Source organism: Chamaea fasciata, unplaced genomic scaffold (genome assembly GCF_029207755.1).
Source record: "Chamaea fasciata isolate MVZ Bird 193981 ecotype frontalis unplaced genomic scaffold, bChaFas1.0.hap1 SCAF_3, whole genome shotgun sequence".
In the NCBI taxonomy this organism is placed as follows: Eukaryota; Metazoa; Chordata; class Aves; order Passeriformes; family Sylviidae; genus Chamaea; species Chamaea fasciata.
This window is the reverse complement of record NW_027094088.1, coordinates 79,734,878-79,761,034: the sequence shown is the minus strand read 5'-3', so window position 1 is coordinate 79,761,034 and position 26,157 is coordinate 79,734,878. Positions and strand designations below refer to the sequence as shown.

Genomic DNA, 26,157 nt, shown 5'->3' with positions numbered 1-26,157 from the left:
GGAAGACTGCATAAAAGCACGTCTCTCTAGCTACCTTTAGTTTATGTGGAGTGTAATTTTCCTTTTGAGTGTTTCAGAAACTGTTGAGTCATCCACTTTAAAATTAGATTTTTCGATATAATCCTCTGTATCTAAGGGGTTATAGCCTGATCTGATATGTTGTCCACTGTCTGTTGCTCATTTTTCTCCCTCCTTACGGCTTTTTGTGATTATAGAAAACAGAAAGAGAAGGTATCTGAAAGAACAAGAGATACAGAATATAGTGGCTTTATAGATCCTTTGCAAATGAAGAAGGTGTGGGTAGTTAGATGCAATTGACAAAATACATATTGAGCATTAGTAACCAATGCTTTCTAGATAATTACTTTTTTTTTTCCCTAAGAAGTCAATCTCTAACATAACATTTCTCCTGCGTATGCAGAGGCGTGTTACAGGTATTGGATAAGTTTATTATATATCATTGACTGAGTTCACATCAGCTTAAACTGAATATGAATAAACTTAAGTTGAAGGGCTTGCTGACCCTGAGTTTCTTCAAATCTCCAATTACAGAAATGAGGAACCTAACAAATAAATTTATATCGAGCTTTTTTTATCCCTACTCCAGAAACTCCTATTTTGCAGCTTTTTAATTTTAAAATCCCCAGATTTAAAATTGAGCATGCAAGAACGTTTATAGAAAACGAATGCTCAGGCCTACATGTCGTTCCTTCATTTGAACCTATGATTTCAGCTCAGCCATAAAAGCTACATGTTGCAGGCTTCTATTCACTTGATTTAATTTTAAGGAAGCATTTTCCTTTTCTGCTTAGATTGTGCTCCCTTATTCTAAATTGCAGAGTTTTCATTTTTGTTTCCGCTTTTGTGGGAGCAAAATAATGTTACAGGTAAAGAAACCCGTATCTTGTGCACCGTGAACAAAGAAATAGCTAAAACAATAATTTTTTAAAAGCTGTTTTATGGCTTTATATCTGGTATTTCTGTGCAGCACTCAATATATAGTAGTACTGATGTGTTGCCCTAAATATTCTTGAATCTTCCTCTGCTTACACTCAGCATTGCCCTTTGTTTCTGATGCATATGAGAGTCTTGTGTGGAGACAGTGCAACTGCTAATTTCCACTTCTGAAAATTTGAGAACAGATAGAAAGTAGCTATGTTATCTTGTTACACTTTTTTAAAAAAATATTTTTTTCAATTTTTATGTATTACTAGTTCTTTCAGTAACTTATGCTTTCCAATAAAAGTAATCATTTTGCCTGAAATTATTCCAGTTTGGTGGCAAGGCTGTGAATAGTCAGTGCCTATGGGAGCACTGGTGTTTAATTAATTAGGTTTTTCTTGTCTTTGAGTTTTTTAGTATTTCTGTGTGTATTGACCAGTTAAAACACTTCCATTGTATTCAGAGCACAGGAGGAAGCACTGAGAACCAGTCAAGATTGACACTTGAAAAGTTTATTTGATTTTATGTCTTTATTACATTATATCTTTATTACTTGTTGATATAACAGCATTCAGGAATGAGTTTGTAAAGGGCAGGTGTGTGATCACATGTGCAGAAGCATCTATACTTTATAAAGTTATTTAATATTTATTTTCAAAGCAAACATGTCTAAATTCTACAAAAAAGTGATAAAGGCCTTCTTCAGGAACAATGACTTAATGCAAAGATGGTACTGGAAGCCTATGATAACTTTATTATATGAAGAAACAATTAAGATAAGCCCCTACTTTTTTCTGCATAGGCGAGGAAAGTCATGCTGCCAGATAAATTGCCTATGTACTCTCAAATTCCTGCTGAGTTTATACTAACGTTTTGGCCAGTATATTTTAGTTAATTGGATGGAATGAACAGAATTGTTGAATTTCCTCATAGTGGAAGGGGATTTTTTTTCCCCAGAATTGTACAATTTCAGTTAACTCTACTGTGTCTTAGGATGGTCAGGAGTTTCAGAAGAATATCCAATATTGCTTCTGCTTTTTGAGAAGGATTAAGTGCTTAGTTTTCTGGAGAAGTAATTATTTGTAACCCACAGTATTGTATTGAAGACACTATTCAGTATAATTAGGTTGTCAGTGTAGGGAAGTTGATGACATTACTTTTAGGTAGCTATTATAAAACTGGTCATTAAAAGTGTAAACAAAGGCTTATGGTCATAGGGCTGGCATCCTGTGTAATTTAAATGCAGTATAAAAATAAGATAGAGCTTTCTCATTAAAACAAAATAAACCAAAACAAACCCCTAAAACTTGACCCCTCCCAACCAACCAAAATATCATACAGTGATAGAGTGCAGGTTTTCACATAGGTATTAAGATGTGATTTTCTAGTTGGTGCTTTTTCTGGGAAATAAGATATGGAAACCCACTCAGGAGGGGCATGCACATAAAAGCAGTAGCCATATGCAATTAAAAAAATATGTTAGTAGGGGTGACTTGGGTGTGTGTGACTTGTTTTTTTTCCATGGAGAATAAACTGCTTCTTCTGAAAATGATTCTGAACTTTTACTCAGATTCCTGTTTTGAAACATAACCTAATTACTAAGTTCTGCTGTTTTAAAGGGTGTGCAACAACTGGCAGATGTTTAGAGTGTTCAGTAAAGAAACAAGGTGTTGTTGCCTCTGAGGGCTGAAATGGGATGCAATTTTGTTTTGTGCAGTGGTTTTCATGTGCAGCAAGTGGATGATCATAGAGGTTTTGTGTTGAAAGTACCAGAAGGGAGCAGAGTGCTGCCGCAGCACTTACTGTGTATCAGCAAGACTGATGCTGTGACAAGCTGCTGTGGAACCAGGGAAAGTTTTAAAGGTGTAAATTCAGTTGGAACTTTTTTTTGGGAGGGGACAGAGGCCGTCTGGGAAGAGCATGGCTGGCCTTTTTGGATAATACGAGATAGCTTGTGAAATCTAGCAATTAACTGAAGCATTTGAGGGTACTGATGATTTGATGGTCAGCAGTGAGGGTTTGTGGTTGTCTTAACTCTGAAGACTGGGCTGCTGCTGTAAGTGGTAAGCAGCCACCTTCCTTCAGCTGTGTGGTCTAATCTCCATTACATTGGCAGTAGGAGTACTTGAGGCTCCACAACCAAGTAACCTGAACAAAATAAGGATTAACTTTCAGCTGGTCGGTGGACATGTTTGGGTGGTAAATGCTTGCTGAGAATGGAGTAGAATTCCTCTACCTGCGGTGGAAGGGTAGTGGAGCTATTCATCTTTTTTCCCAAGCCAACAGGTTAATGTTACCACTACATCATCACTAGGATTATGATTAGTAACTAAGAAATAAGAATTGTCGTTGAAGTTTTATCATTGAAGAAAAGCAAAAAAACATAATTAAGGAAAAATTCTTTAACTCCCTTTCATGACAAGGAAGAACACGCAGGAGGATGATACTCTCCAAAAGCTGTCATTTTCTGTACAGCAGGTTTGTTACTAAAACTGAATTTGCATGCCTATAAATCAAGGTGCTGTAGTTCTTGATTCCAGCAAAGGTGGAAGCTGAGTGAAGTCTCTAGCCCATGATTGTATTGTTTTTTTGTGGCAAGCCTTTGGTAGTGAGGTGCTGCAGGGCTGCTTCTCCTAGATCAGGAGCTGCAATGCTGACACTTGATGTCTGCAAAATGTTTAATCAAACCTAACCTCCTCACTAATGACTTTGGTCACTTTGAAAAATTAGGATTTGCTGTTGGATATTGACATTGTGATCCAAAATTGAGAGAACAGTACCTTTTGCTTCTGTATAGTAGCAAATCATATGTCTTTGAGATCTGACAGTTACTATGGCTTTGTGGGTTGACAAAGCCAGCTGTTTGGCTTCAGCTTGCTACTAGAGCTGGCTCCTTTTGTTGAAAGTCTTTTCTGCTTTGACATGTTTTTTTGCTTGTGTCCTCAGATTTTATAGGAATGACTGATAATGAACTAATTTTCGTTAATGTAGCAAAGACTAGTCTAAACTAGAAGTTTACTTAGAAGGTTTTCAAAAGTTACATTGAATAAGTCAGAACAAAAGTTCTGTGTGGCAATTAAAAAGAGAGAGATAAAGGTTATTTATGAGGAAAAAGCTGGAATTAGGTTGGAAAGGTGGAAAAATTGTCAGGGAACAGTGAATCAGTTGATGAATCAGTTTTAAACTTCTTTTTCCACTCCCAAATATATGTAAAGAGTATTAGCTGATTAGTGCTGTGGGTTATATTACCAACCAGACACATCCTTTTAAGCAATTCTTATGTCTGCAGAATTAACAGCAATCTTGGCATTTTTTTTGGCTACTTTGCTTTGCAGTCTTATTGCATATTGTTTATCAAAAGGATAGAAAACAAATTTCCACAAACTTTTCATAATATTTATGTAGCTGGAGAGATGCTGATGATTTGTTTTACTTCAAGATTGGTATGAAATGGAATTACTGACTTCCACTTTTTCAGAGCTTTAGGCATCCTTTTGATTCATCCAAAATGCTTGTTCTTTCAAAATAAGGGATTTGTAGGATGTTAGATGAAAGATGTGAGAAAATCATAATAAAAAAATATTTATTCTAAGTCAGAAGTTTTACATCGTGTTTCTGCAGGCATTTGTAGTGGATAACTCACTAGTAGCTATTTGAATTATTTTAAAAAAACAGTGTATGAAGAAAAATGCCAATGGTAGACTGACTTAGTTGAAGGGGTGCTCTGGCAGTCATTTGATCTAACCTCCTGCTCGGAGCTGTTCATTCAGGGTTTGAATGTCTCCAAGGACAGACTCCCTCTGAGCAGCTGCCCCAGTGTTTGGCCAAACTATCCTCATGGTAATGCCTGGTGGGAATTTCCTTTGCATCTCATCCTGTTTCATGAGTAGCTCCACTATTCATGTAAGCAACATGAGTATTTTCCAATACTATGAAGAAAAGGGGAAAAGAAATGCTGCTTCACTGAAATTGCTCCAACGTAGAAAGTGTTGTTAGAAGGGTGTCATGCTCAAGTATTCTCATAACCTGTCAAATTTTGAGAGGCTTTACATAAAAAGACCCACTTGGACTGGTCACAAATTCTACATTGAAAATGGCAAATGACATGGTAGGATTATTATAGGAAAGTGGCTTCTTCTCTCTGCTTTTTTTTTTTTTTTCTTAATTGTTGTTTGGCTTGTTTTGGATGTATGAACTTTAGATAATGCTGCTCATAGGATTTGGTTGCTTGTTAGTTTGGGGTTTTTTTTTTAAATCTTTGCAAAGCTTTTAGTACCTAATACCCCGTGAAAGTTCCTTTGAGTTACAAACCTGTTTAGGCACTGGGTGCTGTGATCACACTGATAAAATACTGCAGTGCTGAAACAAAGACCTAGCTGAAAAATACTCTTCTAAAGGTAGAGGAGGAAAAATTACTCATAATCTTCTTCTTTACTGGAGGCTCCTATAAACTTCCTGGAGCTTTCTCTTCTCCGGGTTGAGCAACCCCAACTCTTAGTGTATCTTCATAGGAGAGGTGCTCCAGCCCTCTGTTCATCTTTGTGGCCCTTTTCTGGACTTGCTCCAGCAGGTCCACACCCTTCTTATGTTGGGGACCCCAGAGCTGAGCATGGTACCCCAGGTGAGGTCTCACAAGAACAGAACAGAGGTGCAGAATCACCTCCCTCAGCCTGCTGGGTGGCTGTGGGTAATCTGTTGCTGAGGAGTGTGGTGTGATGCTGGCTTATGTTTCATTTGCCTTCCACCATCTGGTTTCAGTCTGCTTGTGTGTACCCATGCTGTGCTTGTATGGGGAGCTCAGTGCAGGTGCAGTTTGGTACAAATGGTTCTGATAGTGTTTTTCTGCTTATTCCTAGTCAATAACTCAGAGGCTCTTAAAAATGTTATAAATGGATCCTTAGTCCAGAATTATCAAAGTTATTATAAGTAATTATACAAGAAGCATCTATTTATTTTCTTTTTATAAGTATGTAGCGAAAGACACAAATTTGTCTCTCTAAGTGAAAGATATATAATAACAGAATGATAGATTGAGACTTAACTAACAAGTAAAATGTTTTTAGGACTGTTCTTCAGAAAATGCAAGTTGGTTTCTAAGACAGAAGTTACCCATGACACCAAACTCTTCTGCCTCATGTTGCCTAAGGGCACACATCTCCGTGTTCCCACTGGACAACATGTTTACCTCAAACAAGTTATTGCAGGTAAGAAAATTTGAGAATGTAGTAATGGATATATTAACATAAATCCTTTTCATCCTTGAGAGAATGCCAAGTCCATGGCCACTAATTCCCTGGTGGTTGTTGGCAAGTCTCTGCTTCCAGGATCACAATCAGTGCTTAATAATGAACTGACTGGATTAATATTAATGGAAAGCTTATTATTGGGATGGCTGGCATTTACTGGTGACCTTATTCTCTGTACTGTCAACTCTCCCTTTAAAAACACCAAAGCAGTGCTGTTCATCTTTGAAGTGTGGGAAGCTTATTGTGTATGTCTTATGTATCATTAGTCAGTTCATTGTAGTTTGCAGCTTTTTTGAAATGAGGAGGGTACTCTTGCAGTTTTTTCCTTTTTTTTTTCCTTCTTCTGAGGGATTTATGGTAGTCATGGTAACACTGCTTTACACTCCAGTTGTGCAATATTAACAATAACGTGAGGTTATGAGAGGAATGTGTCTTGAAAAGCACATGTGCTTTTTCTTTAATGTGCTCTTCTTCAAACTTTTGTAAAAACTTAAGAAAAGAAAACAGAAGGTCAAAGAAATAGCCAATTAACTATTATAAACGGTACTTCTTAAAATTTGCATATTAATAGTTATACTGATGACTGTACTTGGATTGCAGTATACATGATAGAGACTTTGCAGAACACTTTTTAAACATCCCTTAATTGAGAACTGTTTTGACCTCCTCCTCCTCCCTTCCTATTTCTTTGCTAGTGTCCAGCTCTTGAGATCTTACTATCATTATATGATAGCTTTTTGAAATGATGCTGCAAGAAATTATAATTGTGCAGTATTAAAAATCTGCTGTTTGAATTTAGAATAAATCAAGCTGTGGTACTTGAAAATTAATGAAAATGTTTAGATTTTCGTGTTCTTTGGGGATGACTCAAGATCTTTTCGTCCTGTGTACTGACTTGCTAAGTACCATGGAAATAACATACTCAAGTTTTAAATTGGAAGTAGAAGGCTTCCAATTCTGTAATAAAAACTGGTGCAGTGGAAAAGTAATGACTTGCCTAAAAGCAAGGGTTGGTTGTATTTTTATGGTGCAGGGTATTTATTTACTCTTTGTTTATTTCAGTATTTGCTTGTGGTATCTGGATGTAGGATACTTTTCATATTTGTGATAAATTTCTGTCTGCTCTTTAGGGACAGAGGTAGTAAAACCATACACACCTGTGTTGCCTTTTTTGTCACTGGACTTCCAAGAGCCACCTCGCCATGATGGAGTACATATATATTTAATGATTAAAATTTATTCCCATGGACTGTTCACACAGGCACTTGACCACCTACAAATTGGTAAATATATGCTGGGGGGTTGTGTTTGGTTTTGCAACAATTTAATTATTTTTAAAGATTCACTGTCTGAGTATTGTGACATTCTTATTGTTCACCTACTTAATCAGGACCTACTTAAAACTTCTTTTAAACCTTATTCTCCATTCCCTGCATTTAAAGGCTTGTCCTCACTGTAACTAGGAGTTGTCCATTACAGAAAGTTCTCTCCTGAGTGATCTATGTGAACTGTATCACACATCATAGTTGATGGCTTTGATGTCATATGCTCTGAGAACAGCTTCTTGTACTTCTGCAAAAGAAAGTAGGTCTGGTTTATGGGACTGAGGATGCACTTCCTTTTCCATTTCAGATACAGACGTAGATTTTTAACACTGACTTTGGGAATGTTAGTGTACTCACATTGCATAAAATTCATCAAGACAAAACATTTTATTTGTACCTCTCATCTTTTTACAAGAATGATCCTTATGTGAAGTGCATAGTACCTTTCTGAAAGAAACCCTGATATTAAAAAATGAAGACAATATGAAATGGCCTTTAAAAGTCAGAATGCTAATTAGCTTGCTTTCATCAAATGAATGTTTACTTTTTCATTTTTTAAATGAAGGAGACTATATTTCTGTCAGCAATCCTGAAGGCAACTTCAAGAAGTCGCAAGTTGAAACTTCAGAAGATCTCCTTTTATTGGCAGGAGGCACAGGTTTCACGCCAATGGTTAAGCTCCTGAATTTTGCTCTGACTGAAGTTAGCTCTCTCAGGTATGTGGACTTATTGACACACAGACTTCAATATTAATAAAACAGTTAACAAAATAAAATGGTATTGAAAACATTTTTCTTGAACTTACACCAAAAACTGACATGCTTTAGGGGAGAGTCTGGCAGAAGCTGAGGCAATTTCTACTTATTTGGTCATTGGCTACCATCAACATAATGGACTGATTTTGAATTTTAGTTGTGGTATAAAATGAGCTCACTGAGTAGAAACTTTGAGGAAGTTTTTTTTTTTTTATCAGCTTCACATTTGAGTGTCTTTTTTTATATGGAAATATTACAATGTAGATACTGGATTTTGGACTCAGGAGGGCTGCAACTGTTTACATATGGCTTCTGTCTGATACATTAGAATAGTTGGCTGGTGGTTTTTGCCTGCTATGCAGCAGTAACACAGAGTTCCAGTTGAGTTCCAGTTTTCACAGATTTATATGTCATTTATGTAAGTACAGCATTAAGTATATTAGAATTCATGAAAATATGTATATTACATATGCATTCTGTACTCTGTTAAATCTACAAGAAAGCACTATTTGCTCTTGGTCAAGGGAACATATTGTTATGTCCTTCAGAACTGCAGAACTAGTACTTCTGCTGTTGAAACATAGATTAATTGTACACTAATCTTCAAACTGAAGCTACAGAGGATGATATAGACTGCAAAAGTTTGTTTCTAAAAAACCAAACCCTAAATCCAAACATCATTCTTATAATGTTATATTTCAACAGTTACATATAATCCTGTTCTGTGAGCAGAGAGGCTGTACTGTTTAGCTCTTCCAAAATGTCCTGTACTATCAGTAGCAGAAAAAAAAGTGGCTGACTGGCTTTGCAAATCCGAAGGATGAGTCTATCATGTGACAGAGTGCTTGGCAACACATTTTTAGCTATTTTCAGCACAATTTCATATGGGAGTTCAGTGTTAGTTTAGGGTGCGCAGCATCTGTTTCCTTACTGGTCAAAGTAAGTGAATTTTTCCTTCTTGCTGTGGAGGCTGGTTAGATGCTGGAATGACTTGAACTGAGACAGATGCTATTTATATGTAGACTCTATAAGGCTTTGTTTTTCTGACTGTTCTTAGGCAATTTGGTTCCTTGGCCTTATATTTGCTCTTTAACCCTCAATATATATTTTTGGGAATATATTTTTACTACCAGTCTCTTTTATATATGTGCATGTTTATCGGTATGAAATATATATGTGTGTATATGTATGTATGAGCAGTATAAATGTGATTTGCATATAATTATCTTACTTTGCAAAGCAACTAGCTATAAGCTTGGATTGCATATGCTAGGACACAAATTGCAGAAAGCTGAGGAATAATTTGTACAATGACAGACTTGTCACCTGAGGGTGCCAAAGCAACCTCTGTCTGGAGTGCTGGGTGAGTGCTGCTGAACCTCTGGGGCTGCACTGTGAATGCTGGAGAATCTTCAGCTTCCCTGGGCAGCATTTGTTGCAATGGGCTTGGATAATTGGATTTGCATTCTCACTGTCTAGACAAAGCCTGCCTATTGTAAGTCTATTTTTTGCCTACTGTAAATGGGCAAAATAATTTGTTCCCTTTATAGCTGCACTATCCTTTTGTGCATCAAGTCATGATGCTCTTTCTTCAGTCTTGTTTCCCCTCTTACGGGCCAAATTTTATTTAGCCAAAGTATTAACTGTAAAAGAATATTGGTCCTCTTGTTCTCCTTTTTCAGATGAGGTTTTTTTGCTCCTTTTACTAGCTGTGTACAACTGCAGTCAGGTGGGTACTTTTCTTAAAGAAGACTGAAGCACAAAGGCACTAAACACTAGGTAGGGAGCTAATGCTCTTCTCAGGTGTAGGATGCTTGAAGAAGACTAGAAGCAATCTATTCTTGCTTCTCCTTGGTAGTTGTATCTTTGTCTCCAGGTTTTCATTTAAAAATTACCACTCTGTTCTCATATTCACTTTTAATATGGTATCCCACTTTCATCATCATTCTTGTTTGGAAGGTAATTTTTTAACTTTCTATCTCCTCTTCTTCCTCTGTGTTAAAATCCTTTAAGGGTGTCTAACTCCTCTTTCAGAACATTCTTCCATAAGACCTTGCGTACCAGTGTTTTTAGTTCATTAAAATCTACACCCCTTGAAATAGTTTCCACTATGATATATTCACTCTCTTTCCTTACAAAGGGCTGATGAAGCTTTTTATTTGTTATCTAAGTTTTTGTCATCATTCTGTCAACCTGCTTTTCTTTACTGGTGGGGATCATATCTAAATTTCCACTTCTTCATTATAGTTCCTCCCTTATTTCCAGCAAAACTGTAACCAGTTTATTCCAAGTTTGTAGTTTTCTGTTCTTTATAGTGCTGAGCACTGAGCAGAACTGCAGCAGATACATTTGTCTACCCTGGGGAGTACCAGTAAGGGTGTCTCAAAATACTGTTCTCCAAATAACCAGTTTCTACTTTTGTGCCCAGTGGACAAAATGCATGGCTTTCCTATGCGCTTTTTATTGACTTTCCCCCCACCTGAGTAACACTCGATCCTCTGGTGCACCGTGCCACCATTTAGAGCACTGCTTTAGTGTAGTGGGCTTTATTTTTCATGTTTTCAGAGACATGGGCCCTGGGAAGTGTGTAAAGATTCTGGCACATTCTAGTTTCTGAACAAGATAATTTTAATGTTTAAAGATGTAGCATAGCTGATTTGGGGCTGTTTTGTCTATACCAGGCAAGTTTTCCAAAGCTTGTTCAGTGTGTCTCATTTTGACTTATAATGCCTCTGGAGAAAGCAGAAAATATAAGTAAAAGGTTTCTGTATGGTGCATTAAGTTCTGATTCTTTAACAGAAACAATCTGCAGTTAACTTAATTGTTTTGTTTTGTTTCGGTTTGTTATTTTAAGGACAGTGAAGCTGATCTTCTTCAACAAAACCGAGGATGACATACTCTGGAGAAACCAACTAGAGCAGTTAGCTCTTAAAGATGAAAGGTAGTTAAAAGTCTTGTGGAGAGCAACTAGTAACATCTCTGTGTACAGAACAAGTCTTGGGACTTAGACTAGGTGTACAGCTTTGGCACAAGGACAGATTCTGATTCTGTAAGCTCTTAGCTAAGAATATAATGAGATCTAGGGAATGGAAGGAGATACACTGTTCACAGATGCATGGTAGAGGCTATGTTGTTATGTTCTGTAGGTCCCATGGGAAGCCAGAGATTTGATTTACCGTGTTTAATAGATAGGTACTGGAGATGATACGTTCGATGAGATGATTTTTAAAACTGAGAAGCTTTTTGATGCAGAAGAAAATTTGCCTTAGCCTTAACAATAGAAAACACAGTTATGCTAAAAGGAGCACAGCAGAGAGAAAGAAGGGGAATGTACCACAGGAGAAACATTCTGAATTTAGACAAGTCTTATAAAAATCATTTTGGTGTCCCTGCTTATGAAAATATTTATGTAGAAATTAAAAGTTTAAATAGGCTCATTACTTAAATTTTTTCTTAATAATTATTACAATTTGCCCTCAATTACAATGTATTTGCAGATTAAAATGCAAGTAGTGCACGTGTAATGTCAACTTAATTCAGCAGGCCATAGTTCTGTCAGGAGACACAGGATTATCAGATTACCCTTTAATTTCAGTTCCCTTGCTGTTACCACTAGATAAATTGTCACTGCTTAGATTTTATGGGATAAAAATAGGTTTTGTTTATGGTTAATTCTTAGCTGAATTCTTGCTCAGTAGAAGTCTCTTGTTCCTTCACAACATTGAAGTGAAAAATCAATACTATTTCATACCCTAGTGATGTCTGGCACATTCAAAGCCTTGTAGTCTAGACATTGTGCAAATTTACAGTGAAAGCCTGTTCTCCCTTTCCATAGGAGCCTCAGATACAGGAGTGCTTGGTTTTTACTCAGTTACCATTCTGTTAGTGAGTGTTTGAAACCAAGATTCAGTAACGAGCATTTTCTCATTACTGAAGTTGTGCTCACATTTTCACGAGTTTGACCAAGCATTCTTATCTCACTGCTTGTGTATTGAGCTACACCAACATTTGTGTATAAGTGACTAATGGAGCAGTAAAATCTGTGCTTAAGTATCTTAATTGGTGCTAGCTGGGGTTTTTGTAAGGTGAAATAGAAAGCTGGAATTTTTAACATTGAAAGATTTGGTTAAATAAATATGCAATATTGGAAGTGATTTGACTGACTTGATGAGTAGGAATGACTAAATACCTGTGAGATCTGATATTGCAGCGGGGAGCTGAGCAGAACAGGAAGATAATCATAGGAAACATTAGTGTCTTGGTCACTAGCATTTTGTGTAGCAGATTTCTTATCAGAGGTAATATTTATGAAATATTCTTCTGCTTACCAGGTTTGAGGTTCAATTCATTCTTTCACAACCGTCAAAAGAGTGGGTAGGTAAACAGGGGAAGATTTCTTCATCTCTTCTCTCTGAGTTTGTGAAAAGAAGCAGAAGAGACTCCAAAGTGCTTATCTGCATCTGTGGTCCAGCACCTTTTACAGAACAAGGAATACAGTGAGTATTTTAAATAATGAACTGGAAAGTGAATTTTTTTTTAAATTTGATCACCTAATCAGCTGTAGTGTTCCTGATTTGGTAGTCTTTAAAAAATGCGTTGTCTGCTTTGTAAGAAAACTTTCAAAATTAAACAAAAAAAAGGAATTAAAAAAAATCCCTTGCACCATATTTGAGAAGTGTATTTATATGTAGCTAAGTATCAGCAATATGTAAGTTTCATGAGTTATAGTAAGTTGTCTAAAACTTTCTAAAAGCAACTCTTAAACAGTGACCTTTTTTCCCAAGGTTTTAAATGTTGCTTTTAATTTGATGTTCATAGAAAAGCTGGAATAATATGAAATAAGCTCTTTGTTGGTGTTAGCATGGTAAATTAACTTACAAAAGTTAAGTTCAAAGGAGTTGTTCCATCAGAAGCATTTTTCTCAAATATTTTTAAATTAATTCATTTATTTGTGTCTGTACCTAGTATTTTCTTGTTTTCATGCATGTTTTAAGATAAAAAGTCCTCTAAATTTCTCTTGCCCAGCTTCAAAATACTGAACCAATATGATGTCATTTGCACTTCTGCAGTCCTACTGAAATCAATGTGTATTGGCCAATAATTATGCTGCCTCTTGAGAAATCTGAGATAATTCGGATATCTGCATTTATTTTTAGAAATAGTTTTCATTACCCAAAAAGTTAATATAGTGTATCTGAGCTCCTGGGCATTGACTGTTTTCTAAATGTACTTGCAGGGGTAAAGTTGAATGTGCATGTCTGAATAAAAACAAAGAAGTGGTGCTGAAGTTATGCTTCATCTGTGTCTGTGGTGGGTTTTGAGTTCCAAATATTAATATTCCAACTTGATTTCTGACTTTTAGATATCTGAAGGATCTTGGATACTCCCAAGAAGAGATACACGCTTTTACTGCATAAACCCATAGGAGGATATCAATGTTTATTTGTATAATTCAGTGTTATTTATTTATTTCCATGAATTTAAATAAGTGAGAAACAATTTTGTAAGACTTGAAATTTCATTCTTGGTACCAAACTGTTTCTTGGAAGAGGCATATCTTTGAAAAAAGGTTTTATACTGTGTTTTATCTTCTTTTTGTAAATACTTTTGCTAATATTTAAGTCATCCAGGGTATTAATTTATTGTAGAGGCAAGCAAAAAAGTGTAGTATACATTATGTCAGGTGTTTCATGTTGTTGGTTCATGGGAATTCTTAAATTTACGACAAGCTCTGATTAAGGTTTTGACTTGATAAAGCTTATTATTTCTTACTGTAAAAAGTCCAAAGAGCAATACTGTCTGAAATTAAATACTGCACTGTAACTCAGGTAATCGGTCATTGAAAAATTTTTCTTTTCATCTGATGTCTCTACTTGACTTGCAAGTGATCCAGATACATTTTTGGCTTTGTAAACAAAAAAGAAAAGTACCTTTGGTAAAATATAAAATTTACATCAAATAAAAAAAATAATTTTACATTGCTTCATGTGTTTCTGCAATTTTTTTTCGTATTTTCAGTTAAGTGTTATAAAAAAGAGGTTTCCACAAGCTTAGTACTCAAGATGATAACTCAAAACAGAGCCATGGAGTCTTGGCCTATCACAAAACTTCCCATGTGACCATGTGACTGATGTCAGGTATCCCTTGTTATGACACAATCTGAGGTGAAAAACATGACAGCCCAGATAGACCGCAGAAATACCTAAAAATATTTGACAGGTTGCACTAGGTTTAAATGAGGTTATTTCCATCAGTGTGATTTTTTACACACCATTATTAAAAATATGTTATCATGAGTAATCCGCAGCCTAATAGTATTTTGGGGAAAAAATCAGTAGAGCTGCTACTCTTCCTTCTAGATGTTGTCATTAGTATACGTAGGTGTTGTTTGGTGTGACATCTAGCACTGTTTATGTCTTCCTGTTCTGTTGAATGGATATTTCTTCCTCTTATGAAGCAAGACTGGTATTTGTGGCATTAATACATTCAAGAAAAATGTCTTAATGATACCTTTTAAAGAGGCTTAAATTACTATCTGACAGTGACTGGATATGCTTAACTGAACTGTAATCTTTTCAGTGCCCCTCCTCTGTTTAATGGACTTGAAGTTAGAAAAGGATCTGGTTGACGGTTGTTGCTTGTATGTCACAAGTTATTTCAGAATTCTGTAGTTGAGAGCAGTCATAATTTGGTGTCTATAGTGCAGTTAAGTGGAGGGACACTTTTCAAAGTTCCAAAGTGAACTTTCTGCTAAGATGAGCAGAGCTACTTGTTTTTCCCAGGACTGTCCCTCAAAACCTTAGGCAGTTTGAGGATTTTTCAGATGTAATTTAGGACTAATTGTCATACTTCTAAAAGCCTCATATTTCTGTTGGAGTTTTGCGTAGATCTGTTATTACTCATAGCAGATCTTTGTGTGAGTAGCTCAGCAACAAATGGTCATTTGACATTACTTCAACTTGCTAATCTAGATATGATACAATTTGTTAAAAAGGCCTGAAGTGTATCATTTAAGTTTTACTTATATTGTTCTAGTACTTGAAAGACTTGTTGTTGCAGGTTATAAATTTTATAATACATTCCTAAAGTGATGGCCACCAGGCTGAGCATCTAAAATCAAATGGAAATGTTTTTTGGATGCAGCAATGCCCATGGTCTGGCTGTTTGCATTAGGAATTGTCCCAGCCTTAATGCGACTGTTAAAATGGAGCTGCTGGCAGTCAGGTTTATTTCTTTTAATTAACCATTATTGCTGGCGATGTGGCACAAAACATTTTGACTGGAAAGCAGCCCAGTGCAAAAGGACTTGGGGGTCCTTTTTGACAGTGTTGAACATGAGCCAACTGTGCCCAGGTGGCCAAGAAGGCCAATGGCACCCTGACCTGTATCAGCAATAGTGTGGCCAGCAGGACCAGGGCAGGAATTGTCCCCCTGTTCTCTGCAATGGTGGCACTAAATCTTGAGTTCTGTGTCCAGTTCCGGGCCCCTTTGCTACAAGGATGACATTGAAGTGCTGGAACAAGTCTAAAAGACGTTAACAAGGCTTGTGAAGGGTCTGGAGAGTGACTCACTCATATGAAGAACAGCTGAGGAGGGATCTGGGTTTATTTGTCTGGAGAGGAGGCTCAGACATTCTCACTCTACAGCTGCCTGAAAGGAGGCTGCAGCCTAGTGGGGGTTGGCCTCTTCTCCCAGACAACCAGTGACAGGACAATCTCAAGCTGCACCACAGGATGTTCTGGTTGGACATCAGGAAGAATTTCTTCAAGGGCTGTCAGGCATTGGAATGGGCTGCCCGGGGAGATGCTGGAGTCACCATCCAATGTTCAAGAAACAACTGGACATGGCACTTACTGCCATGGTCTGGTTGACGAGGTGGTTATTGTTCAATGGTTGGACTTCATGATCTTAGAGGCCTCTTCCAACCTAAATGATTCTGTTATTCCTGAAAGTTTTCTGTGTTTGTGTCTGAGCTGGTGTTGGTAAGGTGTATCACACAGCAAACTGTGTGACTGACAAGCAGGAGAAATCAAGTACTTAAAATACTCAGTTGAGTGCTTCCAGTACATTTCTTCAGTACTGTGTTCTGTGGTTAGATGAATATCAAAATGTTTTACAAACAAAGCAGTTATATAATTGCTCATATAAGCACTACCTTACAGCTTTTTTTTTCCTTTGTAGGATGATATTGAAAGTACCATAACTGCTTTTGTCAAGCTGAGATACTTTCCCACTCTTTCATTCTTTGCATTATTATGTGTTTAAAAGGGGCAAGGGGTGAAATGGCAGGAAAAAAAAAACCCAAAAGAAAGTTTTAAACACCTTACAGGTCAGTGTTTTTTTTCTGTCTATTTGATCTCCCCAGAGCAGGAGTTAGGTTGAAAATGAGTTGTTTAAAATGAGCTGCCTGCGGCAGAGCTACATTTCCAAGCTCTCTGTAATCACTAGAATTCAAATCAGCACAGCCTGTGCACATCTTGAGAGTCGGTTCAGCTGTACTGGATGTGGGATTAAGGGTGCCCAGGGCCATTTGAGTTCAGTGGCAAGCCAGACATATCAACAGCAACTTTTTTGTGTGTCTGTTTGTTTTTCCTTCCATTTTTCCTTCCATGCCTGTCAGACAATGTTTTCTATACATCTGAAGCCCAGTTTGATGCCTAAATATCTAGATCTTTGATCACTAGTGATGAAAAGAAATAGTACTGTGAAAGCAGGTTTGGGTTTTTTGGTGGTTTTGTTTTTTTAACTGTCTTCAGGGTTTTCCTGTACATGTTTATTGAAAAAATATATCTGCACTCCTAAAGATTTGATACTTTTTATGATTTTCCTGATCTTCCTTTAAATGGTCCTATTAAAACAGCTGTTCTGACACAAATAGCAGCAAGAATAAGCTTACTCCATTATGTATTCTACAGATACTTAAATCTACTTGGAGAAGGGGTTATGTAATTTTCCTAGGCTAGTCTGGAGAAATTTAAATTGACAAAAACCCAAACTCTCTGTACCGCAGCCCTTTCAACTTCTTGAGCAGATATTATAAATATTAAAGCTGCCAATTAGAGGAAAAAAAATAATATTTTTACAGAGCTGTCCTAGAGTGTGTGATCAGTGGCTTAACACTCTAGTCAGAGTCCAAATGTACTTAGTTCTTGGCCAGAGTAAATGTTCTGTGGTTGTCTCTCTATACAGTCCTATGAGTATGCAGTACAGATTCTTCTAGTTAACTACCTGTCTTTCATTCTTTCATTTTCCTGTTATTGGATACATTTCATGTTTTCCCAGCTGGAATTTCGGGGCAGGCCTGCACGCTTAGTTCCCATGGAAACATGTTACTGTCTTCATGCAAACTGGACATGCTGAGTTGCTGTGGCAACACAGGTAAAAAAATTCTAGTAGGTGTAGAAAAGTGTTAAGCCCGTGCTGGCTGCTAAGCCTGAGCATCTGGCATCTGCTCGGAGCTGCTGCTGGATGCCCCAGAAAGGAGTGAGGAGCTCCCTAGGATGCAAATGATGGTTTTAAACCTTAAAATGGCAGAATGTTCCTCCCAACTTGCACATCTTTTTGCATTTAACCATGAGAAAAGTGCTTGCCTTGTGTGTTTTGTAACTTCTCAAGGGATTTATTGATTCTGTTATTGATGAGTGGGCACGTAGACGTCAAAGAGGAATGTCTGGGTTTTGTCACCAGCTTGAAAATGTTTGTAACTGAAATGTACCTGCTTTCAATCCTGTCTGTGTTTGCATCTGCGGGTAGAAAACATGGCCCTGTTGGAAATATTTTCTCCTATTTGAAATAAGGAATCAGTTTAACATGCTGTGAGATGAGGTCAGGAAGATGCACTTACTGTGGATTTAAAAGCAAGTAAAACAAGAAGTTTGAATCAACTTGCAAAAGCTACAAAGATATTTACCTGGCAGAAAATGGAGGAGTCGGAAAGCACTTGAGATTGTGTGATAGAGGAGTAACTGACTTCATGCTTGTTGAATTGTAGTCATACAAGAGCAGCTTTTACCAATGTCTATAAAGACAAATATGTTAGTTAAAGCACAGTATGATATGACCTTTTTACTCCTAAGTCAGAAGTGGTGCCTGGCTCATGCCCAGTAAAGAGGAAAAAAGTTGCTAAACCGTTTGACCAGCTCAGGATGGGAAGAGGGGGCTCATCTTGTTTGCCATTTGGTTCCTTGTTGATCTGTGCTTTGAATTGTGTCTCTCTTGATCAAATGAAGGTCAGTGCAGAAACCGAAGTAAAATTTTGAGCATCAACTCCATAAAAGATGAAGAGGAGACAAACCAGTTTAGAGAGGAGTCATCTGCTTCAGTTAAAGTTTGGAAATTACACCCTGAATGGTGTTCGTGGAGACGCCAGGGAGGTCCTGCTCTGATGCATATTCCAAAATGGCAGTATGGGAGATATGAGTGACAGGTCTAAATGTCAGCTTCTTGGGAGGTGAAAGAAATTATGTCTGGGAATGTTATAATTTAGGGGTTTCTGCATAAAATCTTCATGTCTTGAATGATCCATTCATATGTCAATGCTCTAAGTGGTGAAAGCCCTTCACAGGTGCTTTTAGACCAGGGGAAGGAGGGAGAAAGGAGGGTGCATACAATGTAACTGTGTTAAATTTTGTGGGGAAGACTTCTAAAAATTAGGAACACGAAGGTAGGTACCTAAATGCAGGGGCACAAAAACTAACTCCAGGAGGTACAAAGAGCAGCTGAGTGCCTTTGTGCTCACCAATGTGAGCAGTTGTCATGTATGTCTTAAGGAAGAGCCATCTCCTACCTCCACAGCAGGCTGAGCCGCTGTTGAAAAGTGCGTCCAGTGCCTCTGGTAGCCTGAACTGTTTGGGGCAGTCGATTTTGCTCATAAATAACACAGTCAGTGTGAGTTTTAAGTAAGGTCGTCTTCACCTGCTGCCTCCCCGTAGACATTCAACAAGATAAATGAATAAAAGCAGAGTAGATTCTTTATGGCAGCGTGTTTTAAGTCTAAAAAGGTGTTTAAATAACTGTCTTAAATCCATCTATTCTCCCTTCATCATTCTGCATCATTCCTCATAGGAAAAATAAGTTAATTAACAGGAATTCAGTACACTAGTCAAATGAACATTGTTCTTTTTCGGTGCAGAAATTCCTGTGCAATTATTTTTCTATGAAGACTACTGAATAGGGAAATCTTAAATAAAAAATTTCTGGATAAATAGGATTTATATGCAGAGATTCCTTTGCGTATTTTGAAACCAGTGAAACAATTTTAATAAATTAATATCTTCCCTACTGTTTTTTCATGATCTTTAGGAAACTTGCTGCCAAAGTTTACATGCTGAGTTACTCCTATGTCTGCTTCTTAGGAAACAGACAGGAACTTGACCAGCCCTCCCAAGCTGTCATCCTGGAACCATGCAGTTTGGCATAGGCTGCTTTGTCTCTGTTCAGGCTCCCAATGTGGGTGATGCTGGTACCATAGGACTGGTACTCCCCCAGCTTTGGGCTTTGTGAGCGCAGTCAGGATGGACCCTGCCAAAATGTTTTTGCAAACCTTGCGCCTCCCCTTCTCCTCTGCTGAAGAGAAGCAGAGGCTGAAGGGCTTGCCTTACAGGTGTTGGGGGCTGTGGACTGGTGCACACTGGAGAACATGTGGAATGTTCCATATGCAGAGAGCCAGTTTGGAGAGCAAGAGTTCAGTGCACCATAGGCCTGAGTGGATATTCAGTCACACAATTTTGTCTTTCACCTAAGCAGTTTGTTCTTGCATTTCTCTTGGTTGATGATGCAAACAGCTACCAAGGCCTTATAATGTATTTTATTAATATTAAAATAAATCAGTAAATCAACTATTTTAAATGTGAAACTATAAGACTTCGGTTACCTTTTGAACTCATCTCCTAGACCTTTAATTTATATTTGAGACATAACCTCTCAAAAACTCCCCTCAGGAGACCTTTGATCAGTTCTTTGCAATGGTGTTCTGCAGAACCACAGACAGTTAGTGAACAAGGGCAAGGGAGGGAATTCTGTATTGATAATACACCAAATGTTTGGTGTATTTTTTTTTTCAGACTTGTTTATACATTAGTTTGTCCAGTGACACTAATCTGTAGTTTAGCTTGCCTTATCAGTGCTGTTGTCTCAAAATGTCTCTCTATCCTACTCCAATTTAAGGTCTCGAACCACCTCATACACATGAACCTATATACCTTAGATACTCCACAGCACTCATGACTGGTGTGTGTCTCTGTCCCCTGTACCTAACCCTGTGCTCACCATTGTCCGCTACTCTGTGCTGCTCTCTTTGCTTTCCCCTTAAGCTAAATAACTGAGGAACTGAATCAAGTCAAATTCAGATCAACCATCTCAAATTTCAGCTGGAAATCTGTTCTTTCTGTTCCAGACTTAAAGCTGATGTGCCCTCCTTTTTTACTTCTTATTTCGGTTTGTCTAAGACAAGAAAAAGCATCTCCCAGGAAAACACATCTTGTTAAAATTAAAAAACCTCAACACAGACCTTTAGCATATGTTGAGGACATAAGAACATGGTGCCTTGTGTATGTAAGGGAGACATTTGCCACTCTCTCTTGATAAGGCCTTGAGTAAGGTATAACTTACCTTGGTTAGTGTTTAACTCTGTGTAGCCCTCCCTGACATTCTCTTAGTAAAATAGGAATAATTTAATAATAAAATATGCTGGTGTATCTATAACTGCAAAAAGTGCTTCACCCAGCACAGCAAATAATTGCTTTGGAAAAGAATTTCTAAAACATTCATAGCAAATAAAGATTTGGCAACAAAACTTGCAAGTAATGGCCAGACTTTTATGTAGTCTCTTTCTGATTATTAGTATGACTACTTCAAAATGACAACAAGGAAAAATTGAGTGCAGCTCCTTTCTTTTTTTCATCCTTTGCCAGAAGTCAAGAAAATGCATGAATCCTGTGCATAACTGCTTAGTTTGTTCATCTAGAAATTACAATTTTGTATATTTTTCAAGGCAGAAAAAAAAAATTAATTTCTTTACTGCAAGCTAAGGATGATTAAAAATAACTGCTTGAAACATGTTTTCATCAATTATTAACCTTTTATTGACTACTAATAGTGAAGACACTGGTTTCAGTTCCCTCAGCCCAACAGTTGCCATTGAGAGAACTTACAGTGAACTCTAGTTTGATATCCCAATATGTCCTCCAGCAAAACTGTGCAGCAGATTTAATGCTCCTGGTTTTGTCTGTGCTGTGTCATAAAGGTTGGTTTTGTGGTACCTTTGAACCATAGTTGTTATACCAGAAGCCAGAAACTGAGACCAATGGACAGCTTAGACTGTGCTGGAACAGTTTAATCTACTAAAAAGCCAAACAATGTCTTAGAGCAAGGTACTGAGGTGTCCTAATCTGACACACAAGCTGAAAGCACCGAAACTTTTTTCTTTCAGGCGCTTGGCTTTGATTCTTTGTAATAGTTTCGCTAATCCAACTCTGAAAACTATCCTATGCCATGAATGTGGAAAATGCACATAACCTTGCCTCTCTGCATATGGCTGAGATCCCTTTGACAGTGTGAAGTGTGGCTTCTTGACAGAGGCAGGCATGTTTCTTTTTCCATTTGCAGATGTGGCTATAAAGAGGTTCAGTCATCAGTGAATATCTGTGCTCCGCTAAACATACGTAGATATATAGCAGAATAAGCAGGAGTTCCCTTGGATCCGAGGAATTGAGAAATAAATACCTAAACTGATTTCCTACCCCAGTCCTGTAACAGCTGTATAGTTACCATAGCAATGAAAATGTTGCTTAGCATAAGAGAGAAATTAGCTGGACTGATAGACCATGCCACGGGTGGTTTGGAACAACACTTAGTTCAGATTCCATTCACTGGGAATAAAGCCAACAGAACAATGTCACGTTTAATAAAACAAGAAAATAACAAGACCACAGTATGTCTCAGGTGAATAAATTCTACAGAAAAAGACACAGGATACAATGTTGGTTTGTATTCCATGCACAGTTGTATTTATAATGGCATGCAGCAGTTTTGGCAGTCCAGACAGCTTCCTAAGTGAAAGTGTGTTTGCTTTTATTTCCCCTTTCAAATAGACTGGTATCACGGCACTGTTTGCAAATAAATTTTATTTACTCATGGGAGAATGAGCGTGAGGCAAGTTCAGAATTTGTATCTTGTTAAGCTGTGTACAGTGAGACCCAAAGAGAGTGGAGTTTTACTCAGTAAATAATAATTATGTAATTTAAAAAAATAATTATTATATACATGTTTTAATGCAGTGGAATCTCCTCTTGGTAACGCTCCTAATCAAATTCTAAGCATGGCAACAATGTTTGTGAATTGTGTATTGGGATGCTCACACACCTGAACACTTGAAAAAAGAGCTGACAGATCAAGACCCTGGGAAGTGGGGTTATGTGAAAGTGTCTCTAAATGTGTGCTGCTTGACAGGAGAGCAGGATAAATCCATCACTCAGGCACAGGGGTTACTTTGCCGTGAGACATTGGAAGTGACTGATCTTGCAACTGCAGAAAGGTCCCTTGTGTAGGTTGGGGCTCTCTGCACATTCAGCTCAATGCATGTTGGGTCACAGGAAGCAGGGTCACTGTCACACTAATGGGGTTTTCTGACCTTGCTGGTCTCCTGTGAGGCCACAGCATCAGCAGGACATTCCTCTTTCATCCTCAGTCCTGACCTTCTCCTCTCATCTCAGATTTAATCTAGACTGAAGATTTGGTATGGTGAAGAGGCTTCAGTCTTGTCATATTTCTCTCATCAAATTGCCTACTTGTTCTCACAAAATGGAAAGCTGCTGGCTATCCCTTGCCCAGCAACTGCTAGGAAGCCAAGAATATAAAAGCATGCAGGGAAACACTGGTTTAGCCTCCTTCTATGTCCCCTAGTCATGCCGGGCAGGGCCTGCATCCTGTCAGTGAAGTGGCACAAACACGTTGGGAACTAAGGGCAAGTCAAAGGTTTTAGTAGAAAGAAGATGGGCAGTCTCTTGGGAAGAGCGTCCTCAAAGACAGCCCTGCTGCAGAGAAGGTCTTTCTCTGAGGCTTGTAAAGAGAGCTCCCATTAGCCCAAAGGAGACAGGTAATGCAGCTGCTCAGCAAAGCTGCCTGTCCTGTGTCTGCTGGAAACAAACATTTCTCAATACTTTTGCAGAGCAGGTGTTATTATTCTCATTGCTCTGCATGATGGAAAGTGTGTCTGGCCCACACTTCTTTGGCACTGGTTCAGCAAGGGATGGGCCTGGCCAAATATGGCTGCAATCTACATGTCCTGTACCTCAGCAGATGCTTTGGCATCACACCCTTGGAAAAGCAAACTGAGGTACAGTCAGCTTAGCTACTTCTATGTCCACTACTCCTCCATCCCTTTGGAACTAATAGATGCTCCTGATTAAAAGGTTTAGTGAGAGAACTCTTCTTCCGAGCCTAGGTTCATGTGTTGCAAACTGCTGAAAATAGTTTTAGCGGTCGTTTTGTCACCAACAACTAGAGTGTGAACTCCTAGGCAGTGACAAAAACCCCACTTCTGGCTGATTCTGTGACAGTGTCTATTTTAGTACACAATTGACTATATAGATGTCTGTGCTGGAACTGAATGTACTGCCTGCCCTGAGCCGTTGTTAAAACTGGAATGAAACAACAATGAGAACTGCAGTTCTTTTTCAAAAGTTGACTTGGGCTCTTCAGTATCTGTCTTTTACAAAAATGTGGACTTAGAAATAGTGCCTGCTGTCTTATTACTAGCTTGGTATGATTTCTTGTGTTGGTGGGGGTGAAGGTCAGCAAACACTTTATTCCTCCTCTCTTCCTCACCTCAGGCTTCACTGAAGAGAAGAAGTGGCAGCATAACAGAGAAACACAGGTGTTGAGGAGAACATGAACTTGACACAACCAGCAATTTCAGAATGCCTCAGAGCATTCTTTGAAAAAATGCCAAGAGAAATAACCAGGGAAAACAGACCAGCTAAATGTAAATGTTTTGACCAGTGGGTGTTATTTTACTGACATGTTCACAAGGATGAAGTGCTTGAAAAAGAAAATTAAACCAGCATGAAATTCTGTAATGTGCCTGCAGAAATCCAGGGGTGATGCCAAGGTGCAAAATGTTACCTTTTTTTCCCTTTGGTTTAAGTGAGCCTAAGGTCAGGCCCTGAATGCACATTCTCCTGCTGTCATCTGGGCTTGCAGAGAACTCTTGTGATGAACATAAGTAGTAAATGTCTTCTTCCTCGCTTCACATTGGGCAAAAAATGTTTGGCACAGACAGAATTTATTCAAAGTGCTAATTTGTTACAGGTCTCCCCTGCTTCTTCTGTAAACATGGTTTTTTCAAGTCTACATTGCTGTTGAAAACAAATCCTGAAACTGTTTTTTAATAAAACCTACCTCATCTGTGAAAATAATCTGGTACGCATTGCAGGGGTATAATTATCACAGTCACTGTCAGAATTGCATAATTTAAATCCTTTATCCCTTTCTTGTATAGAAGAAAAGGAACTAATTATTGCAGGGATTCTCATTATTTAGGAAGAGCAAGATTCTTAAAAGAAATTCAGTTCTTTGGTGGTAAGTGCCTTGTATCATCCCAAGGAGCACTGCAAGGCTTGACTGTGTGAACCCCAGAGAGATGTGGATGTGGGGCCTTTGTTTCAGCTTTTTGTGTTAGCTAAGTGCAGGCATCTGAATGTATGTACTTAATTTGCAGAAAAAGGTGTCTGTGCACATCATCTTCTAAAGCAGAGTCTCTGCTAGTACTCTGAGGTGAGAGAAAACCATGTTCTCCTGGATCATTGGCAGCCAGTGCTGCTGCTGATGCATGTTTAGGCTGACAGATAGAAGATTTATTTACAAAATATGTCCCATCTTCCCTTCAGACATATTCATGGATATAGTATTTTATTACCACTGCCAAGAAATTCTGATCTCTTCTAAGGACCTGGAAGTCTGTGGTGAGCATCTTGTGTGTCCTGCCTGCCTGATCATTGGCCTTTTTGTCTCTGCAAGGATCCAAAACATCTTTATTTTGTCTAACGACTACATTGCCTGGCAAACTATCTTATATTTATTCCAATTACTGTCTCTGTCTTTTATGTTTCTCACTCTTGGTAAGGTACTTTACATAACAGAGCAAATGTGTCAAAACTTGTTTACACTGTCCTTTGCTTCTAACAGACTACCATCAAATTTTCCTGGCACTATGGACCTCTCCTGTCTGTGCAAGTCACTTTCTGAAATATCTGGTAAAACATATTACTTGGCTGGTTAGTTCTGTTAGTTCTGTTAAAAAACCCACCAGTTTGATATTTCAATTGTTATTTTATCTGCTATGCACTCTTTTAGACCATACTCTGGTAGATTGGCACTGAAGAATGGCATTGTCAAGAAGTTACCTTTTAACTATCATTTCTGTCCTCTTTAGACATGAGATATTTTTTTCCAAAGTGATCATTGTCCTGTGGTGTGGAATACTTGAAGTGTCTTTATTGAGTCTTGCTGAGCTGGAGCTCACTCTTCTGTCAGTCTGGTCTTCAGTGAGTCTTCAGTGACAAGGTCAACCTTAGCTTGGGGTAGATCCTCAGCAGTCATGGTTTTTCCAGAATTTACTGCTAATTACTCTGATTTCCATGTTCCCGTCCCAGCTGTGATCTTAACAATCTTTTCCAGAGTGAAAATGGGTAAGTATGAAACAGACCAATCTGCACAGATGGGATGTGTGCAAGAATAGGCTGAAGAAGTGAAAAAGTGCCAAGACACAGCTTTTTATCAGCTGGTTTTGTATAGAATCATAGAATGTCTTGCATTGGAAGGAACCATAAAGACCATCTAGTTCCACATACAGTCAAGACTTTTCTTTTTTTATTGTGGGTTGTATCCTGT

At 38.0% G+C, this 26,157-nt stretch overlaps 1 protein-coding gene across 1 annotated transcript in view; it reads left to right on the top strand.

Annotated features, from left to right (window-relative positions):
- Window positions 1–14,249, top strand: part of CYB5R4 (cytochrome b5 reductase 4) — a 30,826-nt gene extending 16,577 nt beyond the window's left edge. The window contains exons 11-16 of the mRNA XM_066179610.1: window positions 6,006–6,146; window positions 7,319–7,471; window positions 8,079–8,229; window positions 11,123–11,209; window positions 12,600–12,764; window positions 13,631–14,249. Coding sequence (XP_066035707.1) covers window positions 6,006–6,146; window positions 7,319–7,471; window positions 8,079–8,229; window positions 11,123–11,209; window positions 12,600–12,764; window positions 13,631–13,685 — 752 coding nt within the window. The 3' untranslated portion in view covers window positions 13,686–14,249. The remainder of the gene's footprint in view (window positions 1–6,005; window positions 6,147–7,318; window positions 7,472–8,078; window positions 8,230–11,122; window positions 11,210–12,599; window positions 12,765–13,630) is intronic.
- Window positions 14,250–26,157: the final 11,908 nt, after the last annotated feature.